Consider the following 23,477-nt stretch of genomic DNA (forward strand, 5'->3'; position numbering starts at 1 on the left):
GTTTTGCAAAGTTGCAGGGTATTGATGTAGCTAATCACAGTGCTGTAAGTACTCTATAATACGTGACTCTGCAATAGGAAAATAACACCTGTTTCATAACGTTGCTGTTCCTTTAATGTTTTCCAATCAGACTTGAGATAATGAAGCATCACTAATAACAGAACCCTGCGTTCATGAAACTGGCATCACTTGGAAATAACAACTGTGTTCCATTCGGTAACCATGGCAATACTCATGAAACTACCATCAAAAGAATATTCCCTGTTGTGTCATTTGCTCATTTCATGTTGCATACAGTGCCTTGATGGAAGATGCAGGCAAGAATGGCAAACTATTACTACATTATTTGTAACAAGATTTATGTTGTCATCTCTCTTCAAACTTAAAATTTAGTGTCCGAGTCATTTTGGCACAAACCCATATTAAGTACAATATAGAAATATGGTTGTTCCATGTGCTAGCTCATGTAAGCCTGTAACTCAAAAGTTCATAAGTTCATAAGTTATAGAAGCAGCATTAGGCCATTCAGTCCATCAAATCTACTCCATCATTCATTCATGGCTGATCTACATTTCTCTCTCAACCCAATACTCCAGACATGCCCATAACCCTTACACCCATAATAATCAAGAATCTGTCAATCTCCGTCTTAAAAATATTCATTGACTTGGCATCCACAGCAGTCTGTGGCAATGAATTCCACTGTGGGAAAGTCTAGGACCAGAGGGCATGGCCTCAGAATAAAAGGACATATTTGTAGAAAGGAGATGAGGAGGAATTTCTTTAGTCAGACGTTGGTGAATCATTGCCATAGAAAGCTGGAGTAAATGGAGTAAACGGGAAAATAAGTTATAATGTTACTAAGTGAAGCTCTAATGGAACTGCAGCGCTGTTTAGAAGAGAGAGACGATATGATTGAATGGAAAACCCTGAACAATCTTGGATGTGGAGAATACACTTTCTCTTTGACAATCTAGAGCATAATTTACCAATGAGCGCTCAATTTAGAGTGATAGTAAAATGTTGAAGTGACTCTAATGAATTTGGGGACTTTAATGCACAGGAAAATTAATGTTTTTTTTAAATCACATCAATGATGAAGAGTTACTATTAAAATGTGCAACAATGAACTACTGATCTCCGCATAATTTAAACCTTGATGTCTGAAATCTGATTAACAAAATAATGTGAACTTTGCAATGGAAAGGAGATTGAATACAGATAAGCTGGAGGTTTTTTTTAATTGCATCTCTAATCATTTGCTTGGGAATCGAGGAGATTGAAAATATTTTCACAAATTTAATGCTAGTTTTTTTTTAAATCGCAGAACCAACACATTACTGACTGGTCATTTCCCTTTGTAATTTTTTAGGGCTTTCTCAAGACATCTGATAATAACTACAGCTATTAAATGACTGAGGGACAGTCTAAGGTGCAAGAATGAAAGGGTTATCAAGCAGCCGGGGCCACCTCCATACTGCTAACTGTGACCTCTCATATGATCCACTTTCCCATCAACAGGAAAGGAAGCCATACCTCATTAGCCCAGTCGACTCCCACCCTGGGGACCATGGCTATTATCCCCAGCGGAATTCGTTTCACTCGGACTGCACGGTTCAACTCAATGACCAAACGTCCAGCAGCACTTTCCCCAGGAGACATTACAGCTCGCACCACGATCTCAAGGACGAGTGCGCCCTGGCGGTTGCGCCCACTTCCAATAAAATCAACCGCATTCCCCCCATCCTCCTGGACCAGTTTGAGAGGCAGCTCCCAATCCGTCGCGATGGCTTCCACACCTTGCAGTACAAGCGGGCGGCCCTGGAGCACCGCAGCGAGAGCCCGGGAAGGATACGCCACCTGGTCCACTCGGTGCAGAAGTTGTTCACCAAGTCCCACTCCCTGGAAGGTCCCGCCAGGGGACACATGAACGGTGGTAAAGCAAATCCCGACGAGGTGCACGCTCCCAAGCGGGGGAAGCGCAGCAAGAGCAGAGAGAGGAAGTCGGAGGTGAAGAACAAATCGAACATGTCAAGTTGGTGGAGCTCGGATGATAACTTGGACGGCGACGTTTGCCTTTATCACGGGCCGACGAACGTGATGACCGTGGGCCGATGCCCTGACCGCTCGATGTCCCAGTACTTCATGGAAGCTTACAATACCATCAATGAGCAGACGATGAAAACAGCCCGCGGCAATAACGACATGAAGTGCACGACATGTGTAAATATCCCATTGAACGTTGATGCCCAAATCATGAAGAAAAGCTCGTGGTCGTCGACTTTAACCGTGAGCCGAGCCCATGAGGTTTATCAGAAATCTTCCATGAATCTTGACAACAAAACTCTCATGAAATCTGAAACATGCCAGCAAGAGCGTTCGTGCCAGTATCTACAGGTATGGATCCAATACTATGTAATGTCAGGATATATAATATTTGCAAACCTCATTTATTAATTCAACAGGGTTGTAATGCAGGGGTCGTGTTTTGTGAACTTTGGCCTCCAACATTAGCAGAGCAGTATAGATTCAACTTGTTTTTATTAATTTAGACTTTAGAGATACAGCGTGGAAACAGGCCCTTCAACGACCAGTGATCACCCCGTACACTAGCACTATCTAGACAGTAGGGACAATTTATGATTTTACTGAAGCCAATTAACGTACAGACCTGTACGTCTTTGGAATGTGGGAGGAAACTGGAGCACCTGGAGAAATTACAGGCAGTCACAGGGAGAACGTGCAAACTCCATATAGACAGCACCCGTGGTCAGGATCAAACCTGGGTCTCTGGCGCTGTAAGGCAGCTACCCTGTTGCTGAGCCACTGTGCTGCCCCAAATTTAGGAGATACTGATTTCATAAAATATCTTGGAAATTAGATTTTTTTTATTGGTTTGCAAATACAACGCATTGGCATAAATTGCATGATAATACTTCTTAGCTCCTTTCATGAAATTTCATGGCATTCATTTCATTTCAAGGCTTTCATGGTATATAGGGTTAGGAGATTTATACAAATTTAGGTGAAGGGATATAACTGATCTATAAATAAATCCTTATTCAGCTTCACTTAGTTTTTCATATTAAATATAGTTTACTTTTGAATTGATCGATTGCATTCTGGATGTAAACTTATTTACAATCCCTCTCTTTGAATCTCTTGAAGTGAATTCCTTCTTTTTAGGATATCACATTTTTTAATAAGTTTAGATCATCGATAATGGTAGACATTCTCTGTACAATAAATGTTCCTGAAAACTTTGAGACAACTATAACAAAAGATTAGTTTAGTTTATTTTAGTTTAGTTTAGAGATACAGCATGGAAACAGGCACTTCGCCCCACTGAGTCCATGCCGAACAGGGATCCCTGTACACTAACACTATCCTACAGCACCTGTAGTCAGGATGGAACCTGGGTCTTTGGCGTGATAAGGCAGCAACTCCACTGCTGCGCCACTGTGCCGCCCGGTGTGGAGTTACTTTTTTCAAGGCAATTTACGTGCAATTGATTTACTCAAAGTTTACAATAAAATATTGTGCTGTGGAAATTTCTTTGCTGCTTACACTGCCCCCAGGTATCTTCAGCCTATAGCTCACTAAACATATTAACAACATTCAAATTCATACAAGAATCCAGAGAAAAGGGGCTTGAGTATTAGAAAGGCGCTATATAAATCCCATCCATTATTATTATTATTACTTCTTATTTAGATCCTAAATTTTAGACTTTCCAAGATAAGTACTTTTGCTAATGCTTCACGGGTGGATTTAAACTAGATGGGCAGGGGGGTGGGATCTCATACAGGACAGAGGCAGGTGAGAGTTTAGAAGTTGGTATAGAGGGTGGTGAGAGAAAGGTTGGAGGACAGAATAGACAGGAGAAAGGCAGGTAGCGAGGAAGGAGGGTTCGTTTAACTGCTCGTACTTTAATGCAAAGAACCTGACAGGTAAGGCAGATGAGCTTATGGCATGGGTACAGTGCAACTGGGATAGAAACATAGAGACATCAAAAAATAGGTGAAGGAGTATGCTATTCGGCCCTTCGATCCAGCAGCGCCATTCAATATGATCATGGCTGATCATCTAAAATCAGTACCACGTTCCTGCTTTTCCCCCTTATTCCTTGATTCCTTTAGCCCTAAAAGCTAAATCTAACTCTCGCTTGAAATCATCCAGAGAATTGGCCTCCACTGTGGCAGAGAATTCTACAGATTCACAACTCTCTGGGTGAAAATTCTTTTTACTCATCTCAGTCCAAAATGGCCTAACCCTTATTCTTAAACTGTGGTCCTTGGTTCTGGACTACCCCAACATAGGGAACATTCTTCCTGCATCTAGCCTGTCCAATCCTTTAAGAATTTTATATGTTTCTATAGGATTCCCTCTCATCCTTCTAAATTCCAGTGAATACAAGCCCAGTCGACCTATTCTTTCATCATATGTCAGTCCCGTCAACCCGAGAATTAATCTGGTGAACCTACGCTGCACTCCCTCAATAACAATAGTGTCCTTCCTCAGATGAGGAAGCCAAAATCACACACAATACTCCAGGTACGGTCTCACCAGGGCCCTGTACAACCCCAGTGGGACCTCCTTGCTCCTAAATGCAATGAAGGCCAACATGCCATTAGCTTTCTTCACTGCCTGCTACACCTGCATGCTTACTTTCAATGACTAATGAACAAGCTCACCCAGGTCTCGTTGTACTTCCCCTTTTCCTAATCTGACACCATTCAGATTATAATCTGCCTTCCTGTTCTTGCCACCAAAGTGGATAACCTCACATTTATCCACATTATACTGCACCTGTCATGCATTTGCCCACTCACCCAACCTATACAAGTCACCCTGCAGCCTCATAGCATCCTCAGCATAGCTCACACTGCCACCAGGCTATGTCATCCGATAATTTAGAGGTGTCACATTTAATTCCCTAATTTAAATCGTAAATATATATCGTAAATAACTGGGTCCCAGCACAGAACCTTACAGCACCCCACTATTCACTGCCTGCCATTCTGAAAAGGACCTGTTAATTCCTACTCTCTGCTTCCTGTCTGCCAACCAGTTCTCTATCCATATCAATACCCTACCCCCAATACCATGTGTTCTAATTTTGCACACTAATCTCTTGTATGGGACTTTGTCAAAGGCTTTTTGAACGTCCAGATACACCACATCCACTGGCTCTCCCTTATCCATTCTACTTGTTACATCCTCCAAAAATTCCTGATGATTAGTCAAACATGAATTTCCATTATTAAATCCATGGCTAATCATGCACAATCAGTACCCCGTTATATCTTGCCATATCTCCTGACTCCGCTATCTCTGAGAGCTCTTACTTACTCTCTCTTGAAAGCATCCAGAGAATTAGCCTCCACAGGCAGAGAATTCCACAGATTCACAACCCTCCATGTGATTCATTCTTTCGCATGTTTAGTTTAGTGATACAGCATGGAAACAGGCCCTTCAGCCCATTGAGTCCGTGTCAGCCAGCGATCCCCATACACTAGCACTATCCTGGGGACAATTTACAATATTACCAAAGCCAATTAACCTACAAATCTGAACTACTTTGGAGTGCGGGAGGAAACAGGAGCACCCGGAGAAAACCCACGTGGTCACGGGGAGAGAGTACGAACTCCCAACAGAGGGCACCCATACTCAGGATCGAACCCGGATCACTGGTGCTGTAAGGCAGCAACTCTACCCCTGCGCTACCACGTTGACCCACAATGTCCATTCGTTGTGTTTAAATTTTACTTCCTCTGACGTACCAGAACCGTTTCAGAATGATGGAAATTATTGCAACTGAACAATTATAATTACTATTGCATCACAGTGCTAGTCATATCCAGATGGAGTTGGATTTAACCCAATCACTTGCAATAGTGCACTTCATTAGATGTTTCCTACATTTATCTTCATTGAAATCTAACTTCCTTCACTAAGCCCATCTGTTTAATTTGTTTAAATTGCTCTAATTATATCTGCTTAATATTTATGAATCATCGAATATCTTTTCAACAGAATTTGCAGTGTAACAAAGGATTCAATATTATGAACAACAGAAAATGTACACCTAGGTGCCTTTTAAAGCTTTTCATAGAAACATAGAAAAATAGGTGCAGGAGTAGGCCATTCAGCCCTTCGAGCCAGCACTGCCATCCAATATGATCATGGCTGATCATCTAAAATCTTAATCATCTAAAATCAGTAAATCTTAATCATCTAAAATGGTATGTTAACATTCATAGCAAAAGGATTTGAGTATAGGAGCAGGGAGGTTCTACTGCAGTTGTACAGGGTCTTGGTGAGACCACACCTGGAGTATTGCGTACAGTTTTGGTCTCCAAATCTGAGGAAAGCCATTCTTGCCATAGAGGGAGTACAGAGAAGGTTCACCAGACTGATTCCTGGGATGTCAGGACTTTCATATGAAGAAAGACTGGATAGACTCGGCTTGTACTCGCTAGAATTTAGGAGATTGAGGGAGGATCTTATAGAAACTTACAAAATTCTTAAGGGGTTGGACAGGCTAGATGCAGGAAGATTGTTCCCGATGTTGGGGAAGTCCAGGACAAGGGGTCACAGTTTGAGGATAGAGGGGAAATCCTTTAGGACCGAGATGAGAAATAAAAATTTCACACAGAGAGTGGTGAATCTCTGGAACTCTCTGCCACAGAAGGTAGTTGAGGCCAGTTCATTGGCTATATTTAAGAGGGAGTTAAATGTGGCCCTTGTGGCTAAAGGGATCAGGGGGTATGGAGAGAAGGCAGGGATGGGATACTGAGTTGGATGATCAGCCATGATCATATTGAATGGCGGTGCAGGCTCGAAGGGCCGAATGGCCTACTCCTGCACCTATTTTCTATGTTTCGATGTTTCTATAAGGCATTCACCTGGCATGTTGGCATTTATCCATTGGTCAAAGTTTAGAATATGAAGTTTAAGAACTTAGTTGTTTTGATATTGGAGAAATGTGCTTCCCATTCGTATTGGCATGGATTTTGTAATCATTGCAGCAGACTTCCAAGAAAGCAACAAAAAAGGCAACAAAAATTAGCAACCTCTGGAATTGATTGCTGCTTTGTGTCACATCAATCTGATCACTGCGATTCAACCATCAGAGCCATACTGCATGGAAACAGGTTCTGCAACCCAACTTGCCCACGCTGACCAAATTACCACATCTATAGTGGTCACACCTGTCCATGTTTGTCTCATCTCCTTCTAAACCTTTCATATCCATGTACCTCTCGAGATGTCTTTTCAATATTGTTAGAGTATTGCCACAACTACTTCCTCTGGCAGCTCGTTCCATATACCCACTACCCTCTGAATAAAGGTTATTTCCTCTCTCACCGTTAATCTATGTCCTCTGGGTCTTGATTCATATACTCTGGGTAGAAGACACTGCATTCAACCCATCTATTCCTCTCATGATTTTATATACCTCTACAAGATCACACCTTGTCCTCCTGAGCTCCACAGAATAAAGTGCTTATATGCCCAACCTCTCCCAATAGCTCAGGCTCTCGAATCCTGGAAACATCCTCGACATCCAACAGCTGGCTGTAGCACAAAATCACCTTTTTAATCATTTTACGGAACATAAATGAAGATTGGATCACCATCAAATAATTAATAAAGGATATGAATTATCATACTTATATATTTTTAAAGCTGACATAGGTAGCTTTATGAGTTTTAAAACAATTATATTGTGATATGCTGATGATGGAAATACATCCACGCACTTTAAAATAGCTTTGTATAGCTAGAGACTCCGTACATCACTGGATTCTCCCTTGGTGCTCCTGAAACAAAATTCAACATTTTCATGGTAGTTCACAACAAGATTAATTTATAAATACTTACAGCTTTCATCAATTGAACAAATTGACGTTAGTTACACAAGTTATTTTTGATAGAACTCTATCTTGCACTAAACGTTATTCCCATTATTCCCATTATCGTGTATCTGCACACTGTGGATGGCTCGATTGTAATCATGTATTGCCTTTCCGCTCACCAGTTAGCACACAACAAAAGCTTTTCACTGTACCTCGGCACACTAAACTAAACTCAACTCAACTCAGAATGAAACAGGAGCGAAATGAGTAACTGAATCAGGATTGACGAATTACTAGAAGTGTGAATCAAATTTCATAATTCAGTTTGGTTGAATGCAGAGGAAATTATAAATGCAAGCAATACCTCAGGAAGTAATAACCTCAATTTTGTGGCTTTCGATGGAAGACTAATGCTCATAAAGGAATTATTACACCTCAAATTTCTCATCAGTGCTGCATTTCACGAGCTTTGCATTATTGTTTCTCTCGGTCTATTTTTCAGTAACTCACTCTGAGTTCTTGAGAGAATGTTGTTGCATTTTCCACTTCTGATTGCATACTTAAGATTCAGACATTTCAGCTCCAATGTCGGTGAATGCATTCATGACATCCTACACAATAACATCTTTAAAGAATGCTGGTAACACAATTTATATTCCACCAATAGTGAACACTTCAGCTTAAAATAACAACATGCGTATAAAACTAATGTATTGATGGAAAAACTAACTTTTGCTTATGTTAAAAACAATGCATTTATATGTACATTGTAGATGAAAGTACAATCAGTCCATAATGATGAATAATTGATTGATTGATTGAAAGATACAGGACGGAAACAGGCCTTTCGGCCCACTGAGTCCATACCGACCATTGATTACCCATTCACAATAATTCTATATTATCCCATTTTCGTATTCACTCTCTCACACTCAGGGCCAATTAACCGACAAACCCGCATGTCTTTGGGACGTAGGAGGAAAGTGAAGCACTTGGAGGAAAGCCACACGGTCACAGGGAGAATGTGCACAATCCACACATACAGCACCCGTAGTCTGGATCGAACACGGGGTCTCTGGCGCTGTAAGGCAGCAACTCTACTGCTGCGCCACTGTGCTGCCCGCCGTTTTCTTTTTGAATAAATTAAACACCAGGTTGCTGGAAACGCACAAACCTTTGAGAACATGGATAAGTGACATTTCAGGTCGCGACGCTTCTTCAGACCCTTCTTCGGTACCCTATCCATGTTCTTCAGGGATTCTACCTGATCCACTGAGTTACTCCAACATTTTGTGTCTTGCCTTGGTAAACCAGCAACTGCAGTTCCTTGTAGGTTGTTACTGACCAAGTGATGTGAATGAAGAGTGAGCAAGTGTTAACACTGTAAAGTTTATCCTCATTTAGTTTAGAGATACAGCACGGAAACAGGCCCTTCGGCCCACTGAATCAACACCAACCAGCGATCCCCGCACATTAATACTATCCTACATGCACTAGGGACAATTTTACATTAATACCAGGCTAATTGACCTACAAACCTGTATGTCTTTGGCGTGTCGGAGGAAACCGAAGATCTCAGAGAAAACCTACGTGGTCACAGGAAGTATGTACACACTCCGTACAGACAGCACCCGTAGTCGAGATCAAACGCGGGTCTCTGGCACTGTAAACGCTGCGCTGTAAGGCAGCAACTCTACCACTGCGGGGGGATTTTATCCCCCCATTTGCACCCTAATTCTGATCTCCATAAAAATGTAAGTCACACAGTTATCTCATAAAATCAGATTGTTCGGCATAGCAAGAACATTTGCTCCACATGCCAAGGAGAAATAATAACTCCAAGGGCATCAGTCTAAAGAGTTTATTGTTATCTATGACTGCATTCATATTTCCCTTTGGTCATCAACAAACCATGGGGCAGCACAGTGGCACAGTGGTAGAGTTGCTGCCTTACATCACCAGAGATCCGGGTTTGAACCTGACCACATGTGCTGTCTGTACGGAGTTTGTACTTTCTCCCCGTGCCCTGCATGGGTTTTCTCCGGGTGTTCCAGTGTCCTCCCACACTTCAGAGACGTACGGGTTTGTGGGCTAATTGGCTTGGTATAAATATAAACTGCCCTTCGTGTGTAGAATACTGTTAATGTGTGGGGATCGCTGGTCAGTGCGGACTTGGTGGGCCGAAGGGCCTATTTCCGCACTGTATCTCTAAACTAAACTAAACTAAATCAAAAATAAAATGAAATACTACAGAATTATTACATTGGATTGTGTTGGAAAAAAAGCAATCAGTGAAACTTATATGCGTAATTTATCAGGCGTTTTGAAAATTACCTGCAAGCTATTGAGTGGGAATATCAGCTGATCTCTACAATTGCTCCTGGAATTATGAGACGAATCTTAGGTTTTCTTGTTTTGTTTCATAATATTTTTCCCTTTATATATATTATATTTTTCCCCTTGTGATATTTTTCCCCTAGTACTGGGCTGTGTGGCACCGACTTGCATTAAACGGGAAAACAGGGGCAAAATATTAGAATCGCCTTATCCATTCATTCCAAATGGAAAATAGTGTGTGCATATATAAAGAATACAAACGAGTTTTGTGGTGCCTGACTGCAGGTGGAATTTCTGTAACCGATAATGGGTATTTCATCATCAGTGGAAATGAAAAGGTCAACATGAGGTTACTTGTTTTAAATGTTAAAATATGAAAAATATAGAGTCCTGTTGTATGTGGACTATAATTACAGCTATTACAAGGGAACATATTTGCCAAGCGGAATTATCACCCTGGCAGAATGATACTGTACATCAGTCTTGCATCAGTCTTGCATTTAAATACTGAAAGTGCAATTTAGCTGAGGGGCAATATTATCACACAGAGGGTGGTGAGTATAAGGAAGGAGTTGCCACAGGAGGTAGTTGAGGGAGGTACTATAACAACATTCAGAAGACAAATCAGGGCAGCACAGTGAGTAGTAGTAGAGTTGCTACCTTACCGTGCCAGAGATTCCGGTTCAATCCCGACTACGGGCGCTGTCTGTGCAGAGTTTGTACATTCTGCCTTTGACCATGTAGGCTTTACCCCGAGTACTCTGGATTCCTCCCACATCCCAAAGAGGTGCAGGTTTGTAGGTTAATTGGCTTCTGTAAATTGCCCCTAGTGTGTGGAATTCAAATCTGTGATAACATAGAGCTAGTGTACGGGTTCTTTGGTCGGCGCAGACTCAGTGGGCCGAAGAGCCTAGTTTCATGTTGGACAGGTACATGGATGGAAAAGGTTTAGACGGATATGGACCAAATGCAGATAGGTGGGCCATGTAGATGGGGCATCTTGGTCAGCATGAGCAAGGTGGGCCGAAGGGTCTGTTTCCACGCTGTATGTCTCTATGATTCTCTATGTGTCTACTGTTTCAGTGATTCACTCGCTCCCCTTCTTCCTGTTCAAAGCTTTCCACAGTACTTCGGTACACGTGTCAATAAACTAAACTCAATCTAAACTCAACCCTCACCCATTCCATCCGTAGTCTGCTTGAGGTCACTGCCAGAAATTCAGCAGGACATGAAATCAAGTTTAGAAAGATATTAGCAGAATTTTGTTTCTTGCTTGTGATAAATAGAAGGTTCGGTAGCCAGGGATGTGATGGATGATCTATAATCTGAGGGAGAATAATGTTATAAGGCTTCTGCTAGCACCTACCTCTGCCAAAATAAATAAAACAGTAATATCCATGGCCCATGCAGCTGCCATTATTATAATTCAAATTTTTTGTCAATAATTCTTGTGCGCCATATGTCACATTCAGTATTTTTCGATAGGTTAGTTTGGTTTAGAGATACAGCATGGAAACAGGCCCTTCGGCCCACTGAGTCTGCACTGACCAGCAATCACCCATACACTAGTTCTATCCCACACAGTAGAGACAATTTACAGAAGACAATTAACCTTCAAACCTACACGACTGGAGTGTAGGAGGAAACCAGAGCACCCAGAGGAAACCCACGCGGTCACAGGGTGAATGTACAAACCTCGTACAGGCAGAACCAGAGTCAGGATCGAACCCGGGGCTCTGGCTCTGTAAGGCAGCAACTCAAGCGCTGTGCCACTGTGCCGCCCTACAACTGTACTTTATAACTGTGGTGTGGAAAAGGCACTTCTTCTTGTGTTCTATTTTGTTCTAATTAGTATTGTGTTCTAATTAGTATTGCATTAATTTCAACCCCAAAGTGGATACAGATGTTGTCAGTTTGGAAAATTTCATATCACTGAGGGTTATTTTTAAATCCTCAAGCCTTAAAATCATTCAACAAATCAATGTTCTGTAAATTTACAACATCTTTCATAGCATCTTAATCTCAAATATTGCACCAGCAACAGCCTTATCTTCAACTGCTGGGACCCGACGCTCTGAAGTTCCGCCCTTAAAACTCTCTGCCTACCTAGACTGATCTAGTTCTAGCTCTACCACTGCGCCACTGTACTCCTCCCTCCACCCCCCCCCCCCTCCTTTTGTTTGTGTGCCATAGAATTAAATCAGAAAATATTATACATGAACACAATCAAGCTATTCATATTTACATGTCAAATATTAACATGTCTTACAAAGAGTAAAGATTGGGACATAAGCATTTTGATAAACGTAGTAGCTGAAATATCATAAGAAAATAAAATATTAAGCAATAAATATATTGACCAGAATAAAATTGGGTCAGGGTCAGAGAGCTTAGGTTAGCTTAGTTTTGTTTAGAGATACAGTGTGGAAATAGCCCCACGTCCCACCGAGTCTGCGCCGACCATTGATCACACTAGTTAAATGTTATCCTACTTTCTCATCCACTCCCTACACACTAGGAACAATTCACAGAGGGCATTTAACATACAAATCCGCACTAAACCGGAACGCCCAGAGAAAATTCACGCGGACACAGTGAGAACTTGCAACCTCCACACAGTCAGCACCCGAGGTCAGGATCAAAACTGTGTCTCTGGCGCTGGGACGCTGTAGATGTACGAGTTAACAGTAATTGCAACTTAAGATAAGACATCTGTTTATATTTTATTCACTGATGCATAATAATTTCAGCATCTCAATTCTTAAAGTTCAGCTCTGAAACAATCAAAATAGTTTGACCAGGCAATTACATAGCATTGGCACATCCAGTGGAAGAGGAATTACTGACTGCATCGTTGAAATTTCCAATTTCCATATGAATGCTCCAGAGGTTGCTATCAGACGTTCCCCATAATGACAGTTGTTTAAGAAAGAACTGCAGATGCTGGAAAAATCAAAGGTAGACAAAAATGCTGGAGAAACTCAACGGGTGAGGCAGCATCTATGGAGCAAAGGAATAGGTGATGTTTCGGGTCGAGACCCTTCTTCAGGCTGATGTGGGGTTGGGGGGGGGGGGGCGAGAAGAAGAAAGGAAGAGGCGGAGACAGTGGGCTGTGAGAGAGCTGGGAAGGGGAGGGGAAGGAGGGAGAAAGCAAGGACTACCTGAAATTGGAGAAGTCAATGTTCATACTGCTGGGGTGTAAACTACCCAAGCAAAATATGAGGTGCTGCTCCTCCAATTTGCAGTGGGACTCACTCTGGCCATGGAGGAGGCCCAGGACAGAAAGGTCGGATTCATAATGAGAGTAAATGCTCTTGGCTCTTCCCATTGCTGGGTGGCGCCAGCAATGACTGTCTCGCCAACAGTCTGTCTGCCCTTTCCTTCTTTGTGTTTAAATAGTATATGTTAAATGTATGTTTTTAGTGTTCTTTAGCTTGTTTCATGTGGGGGAGGGGGTGGGAGATTGCAACCTTCACATGATCCACCCTGTTTCAACAAATGTAATCAACCCTGGCGTGCACAAACAGAAGATCAAACAGAAGGGATTCGGCCCGAAACGTTGCCTATTTCCTTCGCTCCATAGATGCTGCTGCACCCGATGAGTCTCTCCAGCATTTTTTTGTACCATCAAACAGAACAAGTTGTCTTACAACTTTAGGCTGTGCACGCCTAACATCGAGGAGTTGGCGGCCTTTGCTGGAGATTTTTGGGAGCTCCACCGCAGTTGCCTACGGGACTTTAACATCGCGGAGCCCGCGATCCCTTTGCCAGGGATCGACCTCGGATCTCCAACCTCTCTCACATCAGAGACCGACATTGGGAACTCCAAGCCGCGGGAGTTTCGACCGCCCAGACGTGGGGGCTTCGACCGCAGGCTGCGGTAGCTTTGATCGCCCTGACGGATGGTTCGACTGCCCCGACCGCGAGAGAAATAAAGAAGATGAAGTTTGAACTTTTTTGCCTTCCATCACAGTGAGGAATGTGGGGAATCTGCTGTGGTGGATGTTGATGTTAACTATTATGTATTTGTGTGTCTTGTTGCTTTTGTTTTCGTATGGCTGTATGGTAATTTGCATATCACTGCACCTTAATTGGTACATGTGACAATAAAAGACCTTTGAAACCTTTGAAACCCTTACAAATTCTGGCCCAATACTTTTATATATGACACAAAGTGTTGGAGTAACTCAGCAGGTCAGGAAACATCTCTGGAAAACATAGATAGGTAGCGTTTTGGGTCAAGACTCTTCTTCTATATGGCTCCTTGTCAGCTGTGGCTCAGTTGAGAATATTCTTACCTCAAGGTCAAAGATTGTGAGTTCAAATGCTGCTCTTGAGATGGGAGAAATGAATCATAAAATGGCAGACTGGTACAGATTTGTCTATACTGATGGTGATGGGTCTTTGAATGGGCTATAAAACTCAAGGCCTGTCTATTTCCCAAGATGAATATAAAATATTCTATGTAGCTGTTTTGAAGATTATCTCAACAATTTTAAATTGCTGCTGTGGAAGTTTGACCTGCACAGGTTAGCCTCTGGAAATTCTATATTACAATATTGATTACACTAGACAACTAGACACATTTCTCCAATATCAAAACAACTCAGTTCTTAAACTTCATATTCTAAACTTTGACCAATGGGTAAATGGCAACATGCCTGGTGAATGCCTTATGAATCAGTCTGAAGAAAGGTCCTGACCTGAAACGTCACCTGTCCATGTTCTCCAAGGAATGCTGCCTGACCCGTTGAGTTACTCCAGCATTTTGTGGTAAACTGGCATCTACAGTTCTATGTTTCTCGAAGAATGCCACCACAAGTTTTGAACATAAGCCAGAAGCAGCAAGTTAAATCAACATCATGGCTTCAAGACGCCAAAGTCCTTTAAGATGAACGACAAAGTAATGGTTGATAGTTGTTGCTCCCGATTCCAGCATCTGCAGTCTTTAGTGTCTGCATAATTGTTTAATTAAATATTTGTCAGAAACATTGATTGTCAACGTAAAATAGTTTCGTTTAGAGATAGACCCTTCATAAGTTCATGTGATAGGAGCAAAATCAGTCCATTTGGCCCATCAAGTATACTTCACCATTCAATCAAGGCTGATCTATCTCTCCCTCTCCTGCCTCCTCCCCATAACCCCTGACACCCATACTAATCAAGAATCTATTTATCTCTGCCTTAAAAATATCTATTGACTCGGCCTCCACAGCCTTCTCTGGCCCACCACGTCCACAATGACCATCGATCATCCGTACTCAAGTTCGATCTTACCCGAGTTTCACATCCTACACACTAGGGGCAATTTGCCTTCAAACCCGCACGTCTTTAGAAAGTTGGAGGAAACCGGAGCACCCAGGCGTTCAAAGAGAGAATGTGCAAACTCCACACAGACAACACCTGAGGTTGGGATCGAACCCGGGTCTCTGGGACAGTGAGGCAGCAGCCCTACCACTGTGGCACTGAGCTACCTTAAATTCTGCTATCTAATCTTATGTTTTAAATTGTAACCTCAAATAGGTTAAGATGTACATTCTTTCCTCATCTCTTCCAGTTTTCTTCCCCCCTCCCCCCACCTTTCCCACCCCCCACAATCAGTCTGACGAAGGGTCCCAACCCAAAATGTCATCTATCCATGTTCTCCAGAGATGCTGCCTGATCTGCTGAGATACTCCAGTACTTTGTGTCATTCTTTGTTCAATGTCTGTTTGAACCATAATGTAGTCAAAATGATTTATAGAATCACTGATTGCCCTGTAACGGTGACGCAGCGGTAGAGTTGCTGCCTTACAGTGCCAGTGACCCGGGTTTGATCCTGACTACGGGTGCTGACTGTACAGAGACGTTCTCCCCGTGACCTGCGTGGATTTTCTCCAGGAGCTCTAGTTTCCTCCCACACGCCAAAGACATACAGTTTCGTAAGTTAATTGGCTTGGTAAAATTGTAAATTGTCCCTTGTGTGTGTAGGATAGTGCGGGGATCGTTGGTCGGCGTGGACTCAGTGAGCCGAAGGGTCAGTTTCGACGCTAAACTAAACTAAACTAAACTAAACAAAACAATATTTCCACATCTTTGTCTGCCAGCCCCAAGAAACAACATGTCTCACTTCTGTGTGTGATATTTAACTAGGTTCCTCAAGATGAATGGAGTGGCTATTCTCCACAAGGGAAAGAAGATGAAATTCCTTGTCGGCGAATGCGCAGCGGGAGCTACATTAAAGCAATGGCCGATGACGACAGTGGGGACTCGGACACCAGTCCCAAACCTTCTCCAAAGATTGCCGCGCGACGAGAGAGCTATCTCAAGGCCACCCAGCCATCCCTCACAGAGCTCACCACACTCAAGTAAGCAACAGGTTAAAACACCAACGTTATTGGCACCTTTATCTGGTCAAGAGTGTTTAATTGTCACATGTACAAAACAGGACAATGAAATTCTTACTTGCAGCAGCAAAGCGGGTGTGTAAACACAGTACTCAATATGTATCATTGAGTTTGATTAGCACGGGTGTCAGGGATTATGGGGAGAAGGCAGGGGAATGGTGTTAAGAGGGAAAGATCGATTACCCGTGATTGAATGACAGGGTAGACTTGATGGGTTGAATGGCCTAAATCTGCTCTTATCACTGATGAACTTATGAATGTAATAAAAACTAACAAAACAAAGTTTAATAAATTTGAAAACGCAATGTTAGTGCAAAAAAACACAGAAGCCCGAAATCCTGTGAGCAACTAAGACAGTTCATACATCAATGTTTAGTTGGTGTTTGTAGTGTCAAGAGCCTGATAACTGTTGGGAAGCTGTTCCTGAACCCAGAGGTCGCGGTTTTCAGACTGCTATACCTTCTTCCCGATGGCAGGAGTGAAATTAGAGTGTGGCCAAGGTGGTGTGGGTCCTTAATGATGCTCGCTGCCTTTTTGAGGTGTGAGGTGAATGTGGTAATTCTCCAGTTACAGCATGCAATTTTGGCAATCTCATTTCCTGACCCCATTAACTAGATTTATTTTCCAATCCAGGTGGCACTTACGCAGAAAGTAAACAAATTTGTGCAAAAGTTTAGTTTAGAGATACAGCGCAGAAACAGACCCTTCTGCCTACCGAGTCCCTGCCGACCAGCGATCTCCGCACATTAACACTATCCTACACAAACTAGGGACAATTTACATTTATACCGAGCCAATTAACCTACAAACATGTACATCTTTAGAATGGGGGAGGAACCCGGAGATCCCGGAGAAAACCCACGCATGTCATGGGGAGAACATACAAACTCCGTACAGACAGCACCCGCAGTCAGGATCGAACCCGGGTCTCTGGCGGTGTATTTTAAAAGGCAGCAACTCTACCACTGCACCATTACAATACACAAAAAACTACTCCTGTAATTCTCCAGTTACTGCATGCAATTCTGGCAATCTCATTAATTTCCTGACCCTCATTAACTAGATTTATTTTCCAATCTAGGAGGCTCTAACGCAGAATTTAAACAATTTTGTATAAAATAATGATCTGTATGTAATGCTGAGACAAACTGATCATTCTCATATTATTGCAACAAACCAGGAATTCGATTTAAGGGGCAAATCAACAACATATTACTGTGAGCACTCTTTCACTCTAGGGTAATAAGAACTGAATATAAGTCTCGGCATTCTCCACACGAAAGAGTTGTTCAGTTTAGTTCATATTATTATCTACTCAGTTATAAGCAACGATTACAGCTCAATTGTGTTTGAAAACAACAGCTTTCTTTTTTGTTTGCTTTCTCCTTCAAAGCTTATGAGTGGGAACATTATACATAATTATAATGCAGGCAAAAGTAAGCTCAGGGAATAGGTGTATTATTTAAAAAAACCTCAAAAGTAGGGCAGTTTAGAGGAATAGTCGTAAATGAAAGATTTTTTTTTAAGTGTGCTAGATTCATATAACAACATTTTGAACCCTCCACTCTAATTGCAATCCTAGATGTTAGAAGGGAACGTCAACATGGTCAGAATCAAGGATGCATGGAATTTAGACAAAGTCCATCACTCAGAAACACTCAATATGGAAAGGATTCACTGTCACCAAGTAAAAGATTAAATGTAAAACTCTTCATATTTGTTTATCAGCCAGAATTCTCCGCACATCATTTGAACTAGTGCTGGGCTTACAAAGGATTAGGTGATTAGTGGAAGCAGAGAATCAGCTTAGTGGCTTCACTAGACAGAAGGCCATACATTTTCTTTTCATATGCTGCAACTTAAAAATAGTTTTACAAGACACATAAAAAATGTAACCATTATCAATGTCTCATAAAAGTCCACTGCAATTTCCAGTCTCTGGTTAGAAAATACATAAGCTACTCATGTTATTCTCCAGTTACTGCATTCAATTTTGGCAACCTCATTGTAGAAAAGACATCAAAGTCATTGGAGGTATATATTCACCAGTATGTTGCCAGTATCAAAAAGCCACAGTGATGAGGCTGCCTTGCAAGGCTAATTAATTGCATGTCAACAAAGAAAGCCTCATTGAAACTTTATTGCATTTCGTGTTATGAAGAACTTTGATTAAAATAGGGAATATGGTTTGAATCAGAGAATCGGTGATGAAGGGACGTTAATTTGGATCTCATGTGAAATTTGAGGAGAAAGCCTATTAAGGATTACTTTGCACATGTAGATTTTTAAAACCTGGAATGTTTTGATCCAAGCACAGGCTGAGGCAGATTCAGTTTAGTTTTAGAGATAAAGCATGATAACTGGCCCTTCGGCCCACTGAGTCCACGCCGACCAACAATTGCCTGTACACTCATTCTGTTATCCCAGTTTCACATCCTACACACTAGGGGCAATTTGCAGATGGCAATTAACTTACAAACCTGCACGTCTTTGAAATGTGGGAGGAACCCGGTGAAAACCCATGTGGTTACAGGGAGAATGTACAAACTCCGTACAGACAGCACCCATACTCAGGATCGAACCCGGGTCTCTGGCACTGTAAGGCAGCAACTCTACCGCTGCGCTACTGTAGAGTTGCATAATAGAATCTATATTGGATATAAAGATAGAAGATCTATTGGATATATATTTGAGCCCGAGAAAATTAGAACGACAGCTCAGTGATAGAGCTGCTGCCTTATACCTCCAGAGACCCAGGTTCGATCCTGACTACGGGTACTGTCTATTCCTTTCCTCCCAAGATGCTGCCCGACACACTCCAGTTACTCCAGCATTTTTGTGTCTATATTTGCGGCAAGCAGCAGCTCGACCAACTGCACCACTGTGCCATTAAGGTCAAGTTGGAAGCCAAACTTCCTTTCTGCATGCAAACTATAGGGGCCGCGGAACATTTTTGAAAGTGGGGGGGGGTTCCGCTATGATCTTTGGTTTTGCCGCACTCACTGTGTGCTTGTTCTGAGATTCTGGATGTCGGAGATCCTCAGAAGAAGAGAAAAATATGCCTGCGGGCCGGCTTATGAAGCATGTCTCGCCAAAAAAGTGGAGGAGCTGCAGCCCCCCCCCCCCCCCCAGTTCCGTGGCCCATGAACTAGAATAAGTTAGCCACGTGACATTTTTTTCGCTCCCTGTTAACAACAGTCTTACTATTTTTGAGCCTTTTACATCCTTTAGCTTCTTGCCAGTCTTCTTCATCCCACTGCATCTGAGTCATAGAACTGCAACCCTCAGCTTTCCCACTGTGATGGGAATGAACGAAACAGATTTTGTCATTTGTGATAATATTAACAGAGAATTAGCTCTCTGCTTTAGTGGCCAGTAGATTGTAAACTGAATTAGCAATTACTAATATCTATTATTCATCATCCTTGTTCACATAGGTTATGTCAGGAGATTAGATGAAGAAGAATGGCTTCAGTTTGTCTACAGATTGTACAGCTCTCATTATATTTTTAAATTCATATTGTATCAGATTTTTAAAGAAATAATTAGTCGATGAAAGAGAGATAAAGACATTAAGTATACATTTTTAAAGAAAAATATTTTTACCTCAACTTACTATTCTGATAACATGAAGGCGGCAACAGTGGCGTAGCGGTAGAGCAGTATACTGCCTACAGCGCCAGAGACCCGGGTCCGATCCTGACTATGGGTGCTTGTCTGTACGGAGTTTGTACATTCTTCCTGTGACCTGTGTGGGTTTTCTCCGAGATCTTCAGTTCCCTCCCACACTCCAAAGATGTACAGATTTGTAGGTTAATTGGCTTGGTATAAAGGTATAAATGTAAAATTGTTCCTAGTGTGTGTAGCGTAGTTTTAGTGTGCAGGGATCGCTGTTCAGTGTAGACTCGGCGGGCCAAATTGCCTGTTTCCGCACTGTATCTCTAAACTAAACTAAAAGCCCTGTCCCACTGTACGAGTTCATTCAAGTGCTCTCCCTAGTTTAAAAAAAATCAAATTCATGGTAAGCACATAGAAAGAACGTAGCGGGTACGTCGGAGCTCGGGGCCGTCTCTTAGCGGCTCATAACGCTAACGGCAGGTACTCGGGAAACGCGGTAAGCTCGGGAAGACTCGTGAAGATTTTTCAACATATTGAAAAATGTCCACGAGAGCCCCGAGTACCTACGAGCGGCCATTACCGTAAATCCCCGAGTTCGAATCAGGGCAAACTCGGGAGAACTCTTGAATGAACTCATACAGTGGGACAGGGCTTTTAATATGAATCAAAATCAACAAACTTGAAGAAGTCTAAATCATTGCCATTCACCCATTCCTCCAAATGCATTCTTCAGTTTAATATCTAAACATTTCCAAATGATTTCTTTCTTTTAAAAATGGTTTCTAAATTTGTCTTCCCTTTTTAAATAATTTCCATTCAAGATTTAGCAAGTTCCAAGAAAATCAGTTTGGCAGACTCAGTCATTTTGGAATTTTAAACCCAATTTCTAAACTGTTATTCTTCATAGTCAGCAGTTCATATTTTTTCTGATTCCTTCCTTCGATAGGATTACCTGATGAATATGCTCTTATGAATCTACCTTCCTTGGTCATTAGGTCACTGCATGGAAACAGGCCCTTCAGCCCACAAGGTCCCTTGAACATGATGCCAAGTTAAACCAACGCCTTGTACCTGCACATAATCCGTGTCTCTCCTTTCCCTGCATATCCATCTGCCTATCTAAAAGCCTCTTAAACACCACTATCTTATCGGCTTCCACCACCAACCCTGGCAGCGCATTCCAGACACCCATTGCCCTTTGTGGGGAAAAACTTACCCCGCACCCCGTTAAAGTATTTTTAAATGAATGAATGAATGAATGAATGAATGAATGAATGAATAAGTTTATTTTGGCAAGTATTCACATACAAGGAATTTGCCTTTGTGCTCCGACCGCAAGTGACAACATGACATACAGTGACAGTTAGGAATGACATAATATTAAACATTAATAATATTAAGCATTTTGAGCGACTGAATATCACTGGAGGAACTTGATCATTTCTGGATTGCTTTTCAATTCTAATATTGCAAAATTGCGATTCTCTACAATAATCTTTCATAAATTATCAAGAAAAATACTAATTTTTGAGTAGAGTGTAACTCATTGTTATCTTAGTTGACTGGTGTTTCACCCACCCACACATGCAAAGTGGAGAGTATGTTACAACTAGTGGGAGAGTCTAGGACCAGAGCTCATAGCCTCTGAATAAAAGAATGTACCTAAAGAAAGGAGATGAGGAGGAATTTCTTTACTCAGAGGGTGGTGAATCTGCAGAATTAATTGCCACAGACGGCTGTGGAGGCCAAGTCAATGAATATTTTTAATGTGGAGATTGACAGATTCTTGATTAGTAAGGATATCAGGGGTTATGTGGAGAAGGCAGGAGAATGGGGCTGAGAGGGAAAGAGATCAGCCATGATTGAATAGCAGTGTGGACTTGATGGGCCGAATGATCTGATACTGGTGCTACAATTTATGAACTTATGAATAGATCGGGTAAACACAGAGTAGGGTAATCGAGAGCCAGAGGACATAGGTTTAAATTGAAGGGGGGGGAAGTGTTAATGAGAACCTGAGAGGTAACTATTTTACACAAAGGATGGTGGGTGTATGGAACAAGCTGCAAAAGGAGGTAGTTGAGGTAGGTACTATTGCAACGTTTAAAAGACAGTTGGACGGGTACATGGATAGGGAAGCTTTAGCAGGATATGGGCCAAATGCAGGCAGATGGGACTAGTTTTGATGGGGCATGTTGGGCGGCGTGGGGCCGCAGGACCTGCTTCCACGCAGTATGACTATTTGACTCATATCTGTGTTCATAAATTATAAAGAAAAACATGAATTTTACAGTGGAGTACTGCTCATAATTACCTTGGTTGATTGTTGTTTCACCCACCCACACGTAATGCAAAGTCATCCCTTCTTTTTCCCCCCCCCCCGAGGATATCCAGCGAACACTCCCCCAAACTTCAGATACGAAGCCACAGCTACTTGCGGGCAGTCAGTGACGTTTCGATCAACAGAAGTTTGGATAGTTTGGATCCGGCGGTGCTTCTCGCCTCACCTAAGTTTCGCTCCCGCAACGAGAGTTACATGAGAGCCATGAGCACCATCAGCCAGGTAGACCAAAGACGGTGATTTTGTAGAATAAAAGCTTTGTGATACCCGGCTTACTCTGAACTAAAGGTCACTTAGCGTTGATCTCTCTTCCACAGGTGAGTGAAGTGGAAGTTAATGGGCAATTCGAGTCTGTTTGCGAGTCGGTATTTAGCGAGCTGGAGTCGAAGGCGGTGGAGGCGTTGGATCTACCGATGCCGGGGTGTTTCCGTATGCGAAGCCACAGCTATGTGCGGGCCATCGAGACTGGATGCTCGCAGGATGATGAATGTTTGTCACTTAGGTCTGCGTCACCATCTCGAACCACCACCACCGTGAGAACTATCCAAAGCAGCACTGGTACGTTCTTGAGCAATCTCCCTCATCAACCGTATCGCATTACCCCTAGAATATGTGGTGTGTGTTTGCATGTTTCTCTGACTGTCTCTCTATGTTGGGCTGTGGGGAATAATGAAAATGATGCTATGTTTAATAATGAAATAATAATAATGAAAATGAAGCTATGTTTAATAATGAAATTTAGTAATGAAAAAATAATAATGAAAATGATACTATGTTTAACAATGAAATTTAATAATGAAATAATAGTAATCAAAATGATGCTATGTTTTTCTTCATTAATTCAGTGTATATCTCCATAATTAGGAATCCATGATACGATGTAATCTCTTAAAATAAAATGCACTGTTCCATTTTTTTCTCAAAATGTAGTAG

General features: G+C 42.1%; 1 protein-coding gene across 1 annotated transcript in view; it reads left to right on the plus strand.

The window, feature by feature from the left end:
- The window catches only part of dlgap1 (DLG associated protein 1), a 338,923-nt gene that overhangs the window by 177,670 nt on the left and 137,776 nt on the right, over positions 1 to 23,477 (plus strand). Inside the window, exons 3-6 of the mRNA XM_033019586.1 lie at positions 1,373 to 2,397; positions 16,332 to 16,546; positions 22,589 to 22,766; positions 22,862 to 23,102. Coding sequence (XP_032875477.1) covers positions 1,441 to 2,397; positions 16,332 to 16,546; positions 22,589 to 22,766; positions 22,862 to 23,102 — 1,591 coding nt within the window. The 5' untranslated portion in view covers positions 1,373 to 1,440. The remainder of the gene's footprint in view (positions 1 to 1,372; positions 2,398 to 16,331; positions 16,547 to 22,588; positions 22,767 to 22,861; positions 23,103 to 23,477) is intronic.

This window comes from Amblyraja radiata, chromosome 4, assembly GCF_010909765.2.
Source record: "Amblyraja radiata isolate CabotCenter1 chromosome 4, sAmbRad1.1.pri, whole genome shotgun sequence".
NCBI lineage: Eukaryota > Metazoa > Chordata > Chondrichthyes > Rajiformes > Rajidae > Amblyraja > Amblyraja radiata.